We start from the raw sequence: 14298 nt of genomic DNA on the forward strand, positions 1-14298 counted from the left end.
CCACCATTGAAATAATTTTAGCATCTACTACCATTTCTTTGGCGAAATTGTTGAGAAAGGCTGCTTCAAGCCCTTCCAACTGTGCAAGAGAGTAGAGATTGGAGTGCTTCAGACCAGTCTGCATGCTCTAACATGTGCACTGGTGTGTTTTTTTTCTAGGGCAGTGCAATGGGTTTTTACAACGTATCACATTGTTTCTTTTTTTTTTTTTTTAACTTTATTAAAGTGTCGCAGGGTTTAAAACCACATAAGTCCATCTAGTTCAACCAATAGACAAATTTAGATGAACAGAAAACCTCGATATGTGTTGTGACGCCGTGCGTTGTGCGGGATGAACATGCAGACATGCGTGCTCCTCAACGCAGTGTTGTGCTGTGAACAAGACACATAGGAAGCAGTTGTTTCCTATATGTCCTCGTGTTGATTTATGCAGCTCAACATACATGGTGTGAAGGAGCCCTCAGGAGCAGTGGGACTAGTAAGTATTTTTAATATATTTTTGCAGTTTTTATTTAAAATTTTGCTTTTTTTTTTTATAGACACAGTCGCTTTAAGCATTTGTCGAGCCGATCGTCGCTTTTCATGTTCCTATTTTTACCACAATCTATACAAAATACGCCTTGTTCTTCCATAACACATTTTCAGGCAGATTTTCTCCATAGCAGCCCCGGTATCTACTTTGCAAACTTCCTGCTTTTGCTTTTTTTTTTTTATTTGTTTTTCTAGCATTAAAACCATTGTTTTCTTATGTTCACGTGACTCGCGTTGCTGCGGCAACCCTCGTCGGGCCTGGGCTCCGGGAGAGAATCCATTTTGACCTGTAGGACCCTTAATAGTGCAGCCCAGCCTAAAAAAAAATAAAAAATAAAAAAAATGTTTTTTTTTCCATTAAACAAGAGAAACCTAACAGAGACAGGAAGAGCTCCAGCCTGGGGTCTGGCTCTGTCATTGATTAAAGTGGGCTGCCATAGGAAATTTGGGAGCGAAGCGGTTAAAGGCTGTGGGATGTGCAATGTGTTATGGTGTGGAAGTGTTATTTTTATATTGAGGCCGTAAATATCCCTCTCCGAGCCTCAGACGTGGGACAAACTGCCGCCGCTCATTTATTTTTGCAGCGCTAATACCATTTGATTTAGGCTTATGTTTTATTTAGATGTTTTTTTTTTTACATGCCAACGCACCCGGTATAGTGGCTGTTTGTCTTTTAAGCCACAATATGCAGCACAAAGGATCTTTTTTTTGTTTGTTTTTTTGAAAAACACAAATCTGAAGCAAGCTACAAATTCAAGCTAACCTTTGCAAAAGAAAAAGAAAAAAATGTGCTTATTATTTACCCAGAAAAATAGTAAAAAAAAAAAAAAAAAAAAGGAATACGGTTTGAGGAAAAATAAAGGATTTTCTGTTTGGGAGAAGGAATGCATGCGGTTTGAAAAGTGTTAGGTTTCGTTCACACTATACAGCATGCATTCTCCAAGCTGCATCAAGCTGCTTTTGCACTCCCATTGACTTATTGACTTGTATAGGTGCTTTTCCTGGCTTATTTTTTATGTATTTTTATTTATTTATTTCAGGTACTTATATAGCACTGTCAATTTACGCAGCGCTTTACATATATGTTGTACATTCACATCAGTCCCTAACCCTCAAGGGGCGTACAATCTAAGGTCCCTAACTCACATTCATACATACACATACTAGGGCCAATTTAGACAGGAGCCAATTCACCTACCAGCATGTCTTTGGAGTGTGGGAGGAAACCGGAGTAGCCAGAGGAAACCCACGCAGGCACAGGGAGAACATGCAAACTCCAGGCAGGAGGTGCCGTGGCTGGGATCCAAACCAACGACCCAAGTACTGCCAAGCGGAAGTGCTAACCATTTAGCCACTGTGCTGCCCTTATGAATGTGTCTAGGCATTCCTTTGCCTACAGGACCATAGCTGTATGTCTGCAGTGCAGGGTCAGACTAAAGGGAAGTGATGCCCTAAGCACAGCCCAACAATGGTGCCCCTCTTGGGGCCCCCCTGCGGTTGGGCTGAAGTGCAGTTGGTGCTCCCCGCAGTTGAGCTGCGCTTTTGCCATCACCTAACTGCTACCCTCTTTAGCCGCAGAGACATGTCATGGCAAGAATTATACCCCCTCTTTTTCTTGGTGGGCGCAGCACTTGCCAAATGCAACCCCTTTAAGCGGATTGGGCCGCTCTGCAGCGATCAAGGGGTTAAAGCAGGTGGTGAGAAGGCGATAAAACCCCTCCTCACCCCCAGTCAAATGCTCTCCGAAGAGCGATCCTAAAGGCCCCTAAGAGTTAATGCACACATGGGACTATTGAGAATTTTACTGATATGTTGCCTGTTTCAGCTGTCAAAATGCAGACCTACCATACCACAACCAGGTGCCCCCATTCACTTGAATGGGTCGCATTTAGCAACAGTACCACCGAATGTGACAGGCCATTTAATTTTTGCTGCAGCATGTGTACAACCCTGAGCAGCTGTGTGCGCTAGTTTAGGTGGGCTGTCAGAGGGGGCAGTAAATCCTCAACTCAACCAGCTGCTTTTACCACTTCCCTGGCTGCCCATTGGACTTAAAGTGGTTGCACAGGCTGAAGGTTTTTTACCTTCATGTATTCTATGCATGAAGGTAAAAAAAAAACTTTTGTGTGTAGCAGCGCCCCCAGCCCCCTCAATACTTACCTGAGCCTCATCACGACCCAGCAATGTGAATGACAGCCTCGGCTGCCCCATGTCTCTGCTTCCTGATTGACTGAGACAGCAAGCGGGAGCCATTGGCTGTCGCTGCTGTCAATCACAGGCAGTCAGCCAATGAGGAGAGAGAGGGGGTGGGGCCAAGGATGGACACGCGGGTGCCCCATAGCAAGCTGCTTGCTGTGGGGGCACCCAACAGACAGGGTGAGCCAGGAGAACCTGTGGGGGACTCGAGAAGAGGAGGATCCGGGCTACTCTGTGCAAAACCACTGCACACAGCTGGTAAGTATAGACATGTTTGTTATTTTACAAAAAAAAAATGAACCTTTAGAATCGCTTTAAAGAGAAATAAAAGTTTAAGGCTACGTTCTTAATGCAGAATTGCACCCGCAACCACCTGTAGCTCAATCGCATTGCTCTTGCGAGACACACGGGGCTGCCATTCATTCATTATTAGCCCACAGTGCGATTGTGGGTTCGTTTTGCGTTTTCATGCATGCAACGTTTTGTGCAGAAACACTGGCATAGCATTCCATTCAAATAGAAAGACTGCCGTAAATGTAGGCTGCATGGCCCACAATATTGTGAACTGAGCCTCAAAAATGACAAACCTTCTTCAGTTTTCTACCAGGTCAACCCCAGGCCAGACCCAACACTTATATTGAATAAAAAAATTTACATTTAATTTATGTAATAGATTGGGCTTGGATCAAAATCAAGCAACAGACTGAAGCCTTTTTTTTTTAGAAATGTTGAAGAAAATAATCTCTGTGATTGATGATGATTATTGAAAAGTATTATGTTTACTGTAGGTTTGTTTTCACTCTCACTTTGATGTTCAGAAATGCATACTTTGATGTTAACAAAGAGTGAAAAAAAACCTTTTATTCCCAAAATTCTCACTTTGATCATTTTTCACTTTGAACCCCGTCAGCAAGTTATTGACTTATACCATAATATTTAGTTCAATTTTAAAAAGTTTTCCTTCTAGTTTTTTTTCATTTTAAAGTCTTTGGTGTAACAAATCTGCCGCTACACTCAGCAGAGACATGGCACCCAGCCTGCTTTGTCACATAATTTGTCGGAAAGTGCATAGATTCTTTAAAGTGATTGCTAAGGGAATTTTTTTTTTTTTTTTTAATAACAAACATGTTGTGTGTACTTGCCCTATGTAATGGTTTTGCACAGAGCAGCCCTGATCCTCCTCTTCTCTATATTAAGACTTACCTGTAGGTACAGTAAATATCACCTTAACGTGCACAGGTTAGGCCAGGGTTTGAAATTTCCACTCGCCTGTTCGCCAATGGCGAGTGGAAATTATGGTGAGGGCGAGTGTGCATCCCAGGGCCATCTTGCTGAGCAGGCTTGGAGCTCAGGCCAGATCTGCTATTGGCACTGGGAGCCGTCAGACTGCTCAATAGCTGTGCGAAGTGAAAGCAAAGGAAGGAGTGTGTGCTGTGCTCTCTGCCTCCCCCTAGAGTGCAGTACCCAGCTCTGTGAGTGAACAACGAAGTACTGCAACTTTTTATTGGGGTGTGTGTGTACGTGTACATGTGTGTGTGTACGTGTACGTGTGTGTGTGTGTACGTGTACATGTGTGTGTGTGTACGTGTACGTGTGTGTGTGTGTGTACGTGTACATGTGTGTGTGTGTCTGTGTATGCTTGTACAATTGTACATGTGTCTGTGTGTATGTACATGTATGTGTGTATGTACATGTGTCTTTGTGTGCATGTACATGTGTCTATGTACGTACATGTGTCTGTGTGTACATGTGTATGCGTGTGTAAACCCCTCGTGTATCACATTGTATTGTTATTGTACTGTCACATGTTCTGTCTCCCATTGTAATGTACTTGCGCTGAGCGAACTGTTGGCACTTTATAAATACTGCATTATAATAATAATAATGTACATGTGTCTGTGCGTGTGTATTTCTGTGTATGTACATGTATCTGTGTGTATGCATGTCTTTCATGCCTGTGTGTGTATACGTGTGTCTGTATGTGTGTACATGTGTCTCTGTGCGTGTGTGTATATGTTTCTGTGTGTGTATGTGTGTGTGTATGTACATGTCTCTGTGTGTGTTTGTTGGTGGCAAGTAACTCTAAGGCCTGGCTAGTAGCTCAGGACTTTTGAAGCCCTGGGCTAAGAGATATTTACTTTAGCAGCACCAGTGATGTCACCGTTGCATGTGCACTGCGTTCTCAATGGATGGCGCGCTGTCCCTTGAGAGAGCCGTGCCGCGGTGGAAGCTCCCATGCGCATTTGCAGGAGTGACGCCATCGCGGCTGGGCCAGTCTAATGGCCTCAGCCTGCGAACCCGAAAGGAAGAATGGGCGAAGATGGAAGCCCTGGGGAGCTGAGACAATGCTCCGCTGGAGGATTTAGTTTTCAAGTAAGTCTTTCATAATATGCTAGCACATCATGTTCTTAATTTGCATGGAGAACATTTTTTTTGTTTAATTTTTGCGGTTTGCTACCGCTTTAAGGCTTTTTACCTTAATGCATTCTGTGCATTAGGGTAAAAACCTTCTGTGCTTGGGATCCCCCTCATTATACTTACCTGAGTTCCATCACCATCCAACGTTGTGCATGAGAGCAGATGCTCTCCCAGCTCTCTCCCTCCTCACTGGGCAGATCGCTCCTGCTGCTGTCAGAAAACTCTGTAATGGCGGGGGCTGTCTATGTCTATGGACACAGGCAACAGGGCTTAGGAGCAAGCCCGCACGAGTGCCCCCATAGGAAGCGTCTTCCTATGGGGCACTGTATGAAGAAGAGGAGCCAGGATGCCGGAAGGGGACTCAAGAAGAGGAGGACCGGGGCTACACTGTGCAAAACCAGTGCAGGTAAGTATAACATGTTTATGATTTTAATTTAAAAAAAACAAAGCTTTAGAACTACTTTATTATTATACAGGATTTATATAGCGCCAACAGTTTGCTCAGCGCTTTACAATATAACGGGAGACAATACAGCAACAATACAGTTCAATACAAGAGGGTTAGGAGGGGATAAGCTCCTTGGAGCTTACAATCTAAGAGGGAGGGGTTAGTAATACAAAAGGTAATAACTGTGGGGGATGGACTGATAGGAGGAATAGAAGATTCCATTATTAGCTGAGGGCAGGATAGGCTTCCCTGAAGAGATAGGTTTTCTGAGATTGCCTAAAAGTGAGTAGAGTCGTGATAGTCTGATAAATTGGGGTAGAGAGTTCCAGAGGATGGAGGAGGCTCTGGAGAAGTCCTGGAGACGAGCATGGGAGGAGGAGACAAGGGAGCCAGAGAGCAGGAGGTCGTGGGAGGAGCAGAGAGGACAGTTTGGGTGATATTTGGAGACAAGATCGGTGATGTAATTTGGGGCAGAGTTATATATAGCTTTATATGTTATTGTTAATGTTTTGAATTTTATCCGTTGGGCAATGGGAAGCCAGTGGAGGGATTGGCAGAGAGGGGTGGCAGGTACAGAACGGTTAGTAAGGTGGATGAGTCTGGCAGCAGCATTCATGATAGACTGAAGAGGGGATAGCCTGCGATGAGGTAGGCCAGTGAGGAGGGAGTTACAATAGTCAAGGCGAGAGATAACAAGGGAGTGAATGAGTTGCTTAGTAGTTAGTGCATAGAATGCCTTAAGGTAAAAAATCTTCTGCATTTAGAACCACTTTGCACATGTGTTAAAATTTACATTTTTAGCTAAAGAGATATTTAAAACCACAAAACATAACATTTGTGAACGCAGAGACAATTTAGAATAAAAAGATGGTAGTTGCATTTTTTTTATGACCCATAATAATTTTACAACTGCTTATCAGATCTATATTTTCAGTTTAAAAAATGCATTTAAATGAATTTCAGTGCACACAACACAATATAACCCCCAGATGAAAAATGAGGTTGTGTTGGGTAAATAAATACCAAATACCAATAATGTCAGGCCTGCGACACAGCAAAAAAGTTACTTTACCCAAAGTTATCAATACATAATACTTTCCATTCCTTTACAGCTGATCAGTTTAGAGTTTATCTCATTCTAGCGTGCATTGCAATACCTAATACTGGATATCTTGCACAATAGTTGACATGCACGTGCACATTTCAATTAGTATGTGAGTGCATGAGGCAATAGTGGTTTTTAGATTTTTTTTAAATTTATTTTATATTTAAAATTTGTTTATTCTTTTTTTACTTAACTTTTCTGCTATCACAAGGCAGCTATTAAGGCCCTTATGTGATGACAGTAGGCAGGGGTTAGGTACTCTTTGTGAAGACATCAGGGGTGTGTTAAACCCCTAATGTCCCCTCTGCTCCAACCACTCAAGCACAGACTGTGCTTGATCTGTTGTTAACCTGGTTTTGTGGCCAGCTTTGAACTCGGAAGTGTCAGAGCTGAGCGCTTCCAGGTTCACACTCTGCAGAGGATATCAGGGAACAAACCTTCCTTGGTGTCCTATCACTTGCCATCCTGGAAGTGTTTATCATGATTATGGGCTTCCAAGAGGAGAGAGAGAGTGCTGGAATCATGGGATATGGCACATTGCGTGCCCCGTGAAAGTAATCGTGCGGCTATTGATGTCCATTGCTATCAACTTTAGTTAAAAAATAAGCCTTTTATCTACAGAGCTAAGTAGCTCAAGATGAAATGTATACACACAAGTGAATAAGCCAGAGAGCACTTACCTCTTCCCCCTACTCCACCTCCTCCTACTGTTTTCTGTGGCTTCTTACCAAGTTTTAATTAGAAACAAAAGGTTTGCTTTTTTGGCACCCTCTGCTGTCCACAAAGGATTTTAACCGCTTCCGCACCAGCCTATAGCAGAAATACTGCTACAGGGACACGGGTGCGCAAAATCACGTATATATACGTGATTTTAATTTCCGGGTAAGGGAACTCGGGGCCTCGACTGTCAATCTCCGGGTCCCAGCAAGTGATTTTGTAGTCGGCACCCGGTGATCGCAGAGTATCTCCGATGGAGGAGAGACCTGTGCATAAACAACACAGATCTCTCTCCTGTCAGTTCCTGCACACTGCTTTGTATGGCTCTGCATAGCAAAAAAATAAAAAATAAAACAAATTAAAACTAGAGCAAATATTAAATTATATTTATTCCTATTTATTTAATAATGCTAGCAGTATAAGGATTAAAATAGTTTGTGTTGATTGAGAGAGTTTAGTTCTACTTTAAATATGAAATAATTTAATCTTAATTGATTATTAAATATTAATTGAAATTAATAAAATATTAATCTTAGGGATGCACTGATATATCTGCAGCCGAAATGTTTCAATCGAAAATAGTGTTATCGGTATTTTGCCAACAGGAAAAAAGTGCCGATAATGGCTGCAGATAAAAGCGATTAAAGCAGGCCATAGACGGGTGAAAACCGGCCATTTTTTTTTAAAAAAAAACGAAAAATCGGTCGTTCAATCAGCCGAAATTAACAATATTGGTAAAAAAGGTCGGCTGATTTTTGTCCCGTCTACGGCCGACAATTATATAGAATATATGCAGAAGAAGTAGAAGAAATAGAATATGAAGAAGAAGAAATAGAATACGAATAAAAAGAAGAAATAGAATATGCAGAAGAAGAAGAAATAGAATATGAATAAATAGAAGAAATAGAATATGCAGAAGAAGAAGAAAAAGGTGCAACATTGTATCTATTTGTATTCATTTCAGATACAGATGTTTCTATTTGGATACAAATAGATACAATGTTGCTATACTTTTAAAGGTCAAATATAATATCGGACTGATTTTCTATTTTTTCTTCTTCTCTATATTCTATTTTTCTTTTTATTCATATTCTATTTCTTCTTCGTCTTGATATTTTATTTCTTTTTCTTCTTGATATTCTATTTCTTTTCTTCTTGATATTCTATTTCTTCTTTTCACTCATATTCTATTTCTTTTTCTTCTTATTCATATTCTTCTTGATATTCTATTTCTTCTTTTTCCTCAAATCCTTTTTTTTTTAAATCAGCAAAAAGGTCGGCCGATTTGTCCATAATTGCCGCGAAAATCGGCCAAACGACAAAATCAGTTGCCAATTTTCCAGCAGGGGCGATTTTTTAAAAGTCTCAAAATCACGAAAAATGGCCGACAAATTTCCCCACTAACGATCCGAATATCGGCCGAAAATGCGGCCACTTTATCGCAAGTCTATGGCCCGCATTAGTCTGGCTGAAAAAAGACAAAAGTCCATACTGTTAAAAAAAAAAAAAGTTATAATCCTATACCCACAGTTAATCCAGAGGAAGGCAAAAAACCCAGCAAAGGATGATCCAATTTGCTCCTGCTGGGAAATATAATTCCTTCCTGATCCCCCGAGAGGCAATCGGATATTCCCTGGATCAATGTTATCTATAAATGTTAGTATCCAATCGTTCCATAATCTTGAATTTTCATTTCGGTGCACCACTAATTAATATAAAACATATAAAGCATCAGTTTAAAAATTAAAAAAAAAAAATTCAAAACCATTATAGTTTTCCTTGAAGAAAATAATTTCCTCTAGTTCCTCTAATTTCCTCTAGTTGTTATAAGTGAGCGCTGCTCTTTTAGAGGGTGATAGTTGACAACACAAGTTCAGATACTTGATACTTTGACAGTGTTGGGCCATGTATTCACCCTTTCTTTGCTTCGTTCTCCATACTTAAGACCCCGTCTCCCATTAGCCACGCGATAGATTCCAAATTATCATCTGTTCCGGCACAAATCAAAGCGAAACCAAAAATCAAAAGGACGGAAACCTGAGAACCTAAATAAAAACCCGTTTTAGATTTTGGCCTCTAGGAATTGGCGAGGCAGAGCGATATTCTACAAAAAGAGACTAATTGCAAGCATATGTTTCAGCGCTTAGATAATATTACATGAGTATGGCTTTAATTCAATATGACGCCTGCTTTGAATATTACAGAAATTTTTTTTTTTTTAGTTTGTTTTTCTTTTGAATGAGTTCCGTATTGAAGAGAAGTTAAGATTGCAAATGTAAATCGTATACATGGCTTGGGGTGAAGCCGCCATTGCTGGTCTATGATTTGCTGACTGATCAGTCTGCGTGAAACCAAATTATTTATACTTTAACTTTTATATATTTCTTAGAACTTAAAGTGTTACTAAACTCTCAGCAGTAAGATCCGTCTGTATATGCAGTAAAGCATGCTTGTTATACTCACTGTGGAACCTAAGGGATCAATTTTCCACATTGTGTAAAAAGAATGTTTGATCCTGTCTTTTCTGATCTTCCCCTTCTTCCATTGTCTCCTAAATATCTCCTGATAGAACAGAGGTTTGGAGTCACTCTGCACATGCTCGGTTTGGTGTGTATTGCTAGAGAGGTTTTTTTTTTTTTCTTGGAAGGGTGCATGTGATCAGCACAGGGCCAATCAACACTGTCCAGACAGGGGTCAGGGGTTCTGCATCCTCCTGGAGGAGAATGAAAACTCCTGCAAGATTTAACTAGTGCTCTGCTGAACACTGATAGAAGTCACAAGACTGCTCTAACTGCTGATGAGATTTAGCACTTTATATTTATTTAGCATTTATATTTACTAAAATAATTAATAAAAATAATATTTAGCAGTTTATATTTACTAAAATGATTGCATTTCCATGTTCTCTTTACTGTGGGAGACCAGATATAGTGAAGGCAGGGTCCGTGGTTCAGTAACACTTTAAAGCGGAATTTCACTCTTTCAATCAATACTGACTATTTTTAATCCTTATGCTGCTAGCATTATTAAATAGATAGGAAAGTAGATCGTATTTAATTAGTTTAAACTTTTTTCTACATTTCTTCATTTGCTTTCTTGTTTCCAGTCCTAGGCAAAAGATGCAATGGTGCAATGCTTTCCAGGCTCCTTTGGACAAAAATAATAAATGCACATTTTTTTACCTGCAAAAAAAATGTGTATTTATTATTTTTGGCCAGAAGGTGAACATATCCTGTTAAAATGAATTAAATGGGCAGCACAGTGGCTAAATGGTTAGCACTTCCGCCTGGCAGTACTCGGGTCGTTGGTTCGAATCCCAGCCACGGCACCACCTGCCTGGAGTTTGCATGATCTCCCTGTGCCTGCGTGGGTTTCTTCTGGGTACTCTGGTTTCCTCCCACACTCCAAAGACATGCTGGTAGGTTAATTGGATCCTGTCTAAATTGGCCCTAATATGTGTATGTATGAATGTAAGTTAGGGACCTTAGATTGTACACCCCTTGAGGGTTAGGGACTGATGTGAATGTACAATATACAGTCAGGTCCATAAATATTGGGACATCGACACAATTCTAACATTTTTGGCTCTATACACCACCACAATGGATTTGAAATGAAACGAACAAGATGTGCTTTAACTGCAGACTGTCAGCTTTAATTTGAGGGTATTTACATCCAAATCAGGTGAACGGTGTAGGAATTACAACAGTTTGCATATGTGCCTCCCACTTATTAAGGGACCAAAAGTAATGGGACAATTGGCTTCTCAGCTGTTCCATGGCCTGGTGTGTGTTATTTCCTCATTATCCCAATTACAATGAGCAGATAAAAGGTCCAGAGTTAATTTCAAGTGTGCTATTTGCATTTGGAATCTGTTGCTGTCAACTCTCAAGATGAGATCCAAAGAGCTGTCACTATCAGTGAAGCAAGCCATCATTAGGCTGAAAAAACAAAACAAACCCATCAGAGAGATAGCAAAAACATTAGGCGTGGCCAAAACAACTGTTTGGAACATTCTTAAAAAGAAGGAATGCACCGGTGAGCTCAGCAACACCAAAAGACCCGGAAGACCACGGAAAACAACTGTGGTGGATGAGCGAAGAATTCTTTCCCTGGTGAAGAAAACACCCTTCACAACAGTTGGCCAGATCAAGAACACTCTCCAGGAGGTAGGTGTATGTGTGTCAAAGTCAATAATCAAGAGAAGACTTCACCAGAGTGAATACAGAAGGTTCACCACAAGATGTAAACCATTGGTGAGCCTCAAAAACAGGAAGGCCAGATTAGAGTTTGCCAAACGACATCTAAAAAAGCCTTCACAGTTCTGGAACAACATCCTATGGACAGATGAGACCAAGATCAACTTGTACCAGAGTGATGGGAAGAGAAGAGTATGGAGAAGGAAAGGAACTGCTCATGATCCTAAGCATACCACCTCATCAGTGAAGCATGGTGGTGGTAGTGTCATGGCGTGGGCATGTATGGCTGCCAATGGAACTGGTTCTCTTGTATTTATTGATGATGTGACTGCTGACAAAAGCAGCAGGATGAATTCTGAAGTGTTTCGGGAATATTATCTGCTCATATTCAGCCAAATGCTTCACAACTCATTGGACGCTGCTTCACAGTGCAGATGGACAATGACCCAAAGCATACTGCAAAAGCAACCAAAGAGTTTTTTAAGGGAAAGAAGTGGAATGTTATGTAATGGCCAAGTCAATCACCTGACCTGAATCCGATTGAGCATGCATTTCACTTGCTGAAGACAAAACTGAAGGGAAAATGCCCCAAGAACAAGCAGGAACTGAAGACAGTTGCAGTAGAGGCCTGGCAGAGCATCACCAGGGATGAAACCCAGCGTCTGGTGATGTCTATGCGTTCCAGACTTCAGGCTGTAATTGACTGCAAAGGATTTGCAACCAAGTATTAAAAAGTGAAAGTTTGATTTATGATTATTTTTCTGTCCCATTACTTTTGGTTCCTTAATAAGTGGGAGGCACATATGCAAACTGTTGTAATTCCTACACTGTTCACCTGATTTGGATGTAAATACCCTCAAATTAAAGCTGACACTCTGCAGTTAAAGCACATCTTGTTTGTTTCATTTCAAATCCATCGTGGTGGTGTATAGAGCCAAAAATGTTAGAATTGTGTCGATGTCCCAATATTTATGGACCTGACTGTATATGTAAAGCGCTGCGTAAATTGACGGCGTTATACAAGTACCTGAAATAAATAAATAGCGTTTTTTGTTTGTGCTGCTCAGATGAAGTATGGTTCCGTTTTGAAGTCACACACACAAAAAATATATAGATACATGGGGGCCCTGAGGTCACCAGCAAGCATCTTGTAAAAGTAAGCAATCTTTATTGGTCTCTCCAAAACAAGTAAACAGTCCAAAAAACAGAACAGCTTACTTCAGTAAACAAACACAAAATAGTCCATGTTCAGTGGAAAAAAAGGCACTCTACTGGTTCCACGCTGGGGCTTTTGGGGGTTTCATCTCTGCTTCAGGGGTCCCAAAAGAGAAGGCTTTCACAGTTCAGCAAATTTGGCTCAATCCTAGGCTTAGTTCACTCAGCTGTGTCCAGCTTTCTCTCTCTTCTGCCAGCCAGGTTAATGCCTTCAAGATCAAAGTCCCTGTAATCAGGCTTGGCGGTTCTTCCTTCCCAAAACTCTTCAAACCTTTGAAATTCTAGGTCCCCATTAAGGACTTGGAAATTTATAGAGCACTGAAAATCAGTCCTCTTCAGATAGACCACTTGCAACCCTGCATGGGTGAGAACCCCTGAGTATTCAAAGTTACCTTTAAAAACCAGTGGCCACGACAAAGATAGTTGGGAAATATACCTGCTGTCCAGAACCCATCCCTGATGTTCTGTACAGTGTATAAATTTATATATATATATATATACACACACACACACACACATGTATGTATTCTTAACTCAAAAAGCCCCCTCTATTGGGCTCAGCTTTTTTTTGCCACTGTGTGAAGCAATTTCTTGTTAGAGGGTAACTACATCTGTTCTTCGCGGTCCCACTATATGTAGGATTGTAGCCACCCTCTGTTGCTCGCTCAAGATGGTCTATGGACTATGGGATGTGTAGTGTACATAGAGCAGTGCACATTTATGCAATTAACGTGCACTACTTGTTCTAAGCAACTGAAAGTGAGGGATAATGGGAGAGGTTTGGGAGCTCATGGAGGACATTACAGGGAGACAGAAAAACAATTACATTACAGGTCATTAAGTAGTGGATGGATTGTTTTTGGAGAATAGAGATATAATTTATAGTCACTTTAACTCTGCCTAACCTCCATCCCAAAGGAAAAAAAAATATCTCTTAACACTTGTCCCTTTCACAAAATATAAAAGACCTTACCTACTAGACCATGGAGTCCAGCTTTGTCTTGCTTGAAGCATAGGTATTTCATTCCTCTCCTTAACCACCACCGCTACCATCTTTAACCAGTATCATTTTTGGTTGGACTTTTTAGTTTGAGGTACACAGATACATGGCTATTGTTCATGATCATTAGACCTAAAGTGCTATTGATTTCTATCTGTATAGACCAAAAAATAATTACTACAACGCTAAAAAACTAAATTAGAAGATAAAGTCAAAGTCAAATACTCCCTTGAGGAACAGTTCCTAGCTTACAGAGCTTGTGTTACTTGTCCCTCAGGTTTCCAGATGTCTAAACCGGATGTTTTATCGATAATGGAAAATGTAGACGAGCCGTTCGGACAGGAAAATAATCAAGCCAGAGCAAGCCGTGTGGAAAGTAAGGATTTCTGTTAAAAAGTTATAAAAATGTCCAGAGTTTTCTATGTTAGTATGTAATGCTGTTTTTGGGGTTGTCCTGGAATTGTGTTTT

The 14298-nt window shown here is 40.8% G+C and overlaps 1 protein-coding gene across 1 annotated transcript in view; it reads left to right on the forward strand.

Annotated features, from left to right (window-relative positions):
- Positions 1 to 14298, forward strand: part of LOC149452879 (uncharacterized) — a 45410-nt gene that overhangs the window by 10713 nt on the left and 20399 nt on the right. The window contains exon 2 of the mRNA XM_089688867.1: positions 14107 to 14205. Within this exon, the coding sequence (XP_089544993.1) occupies positions 14115 to 14205 (91 nt within the window). The 5' untranslated portion in view covers positions 14107 to 14114. The remainder of the gene's footprint in view (positions 1 to 14106; positions 14206 to 14298) is intronic.

Source organism: Staurois parvus, unplaced genomic scaffold (genome assembly GCF_062004578.1).
Source record: "Staurois parvus isolate SC_StPar_1 unplaced genomic scaffold, SC_StPar_1.0 ptg000457l, whole genome shotgun sequence".
Taxonomy (NCBI): Eukaryota; Metazoa; Chordata; class Amphibia; order Anura; family Ranidae; genus Staurois; species Staurois parvus.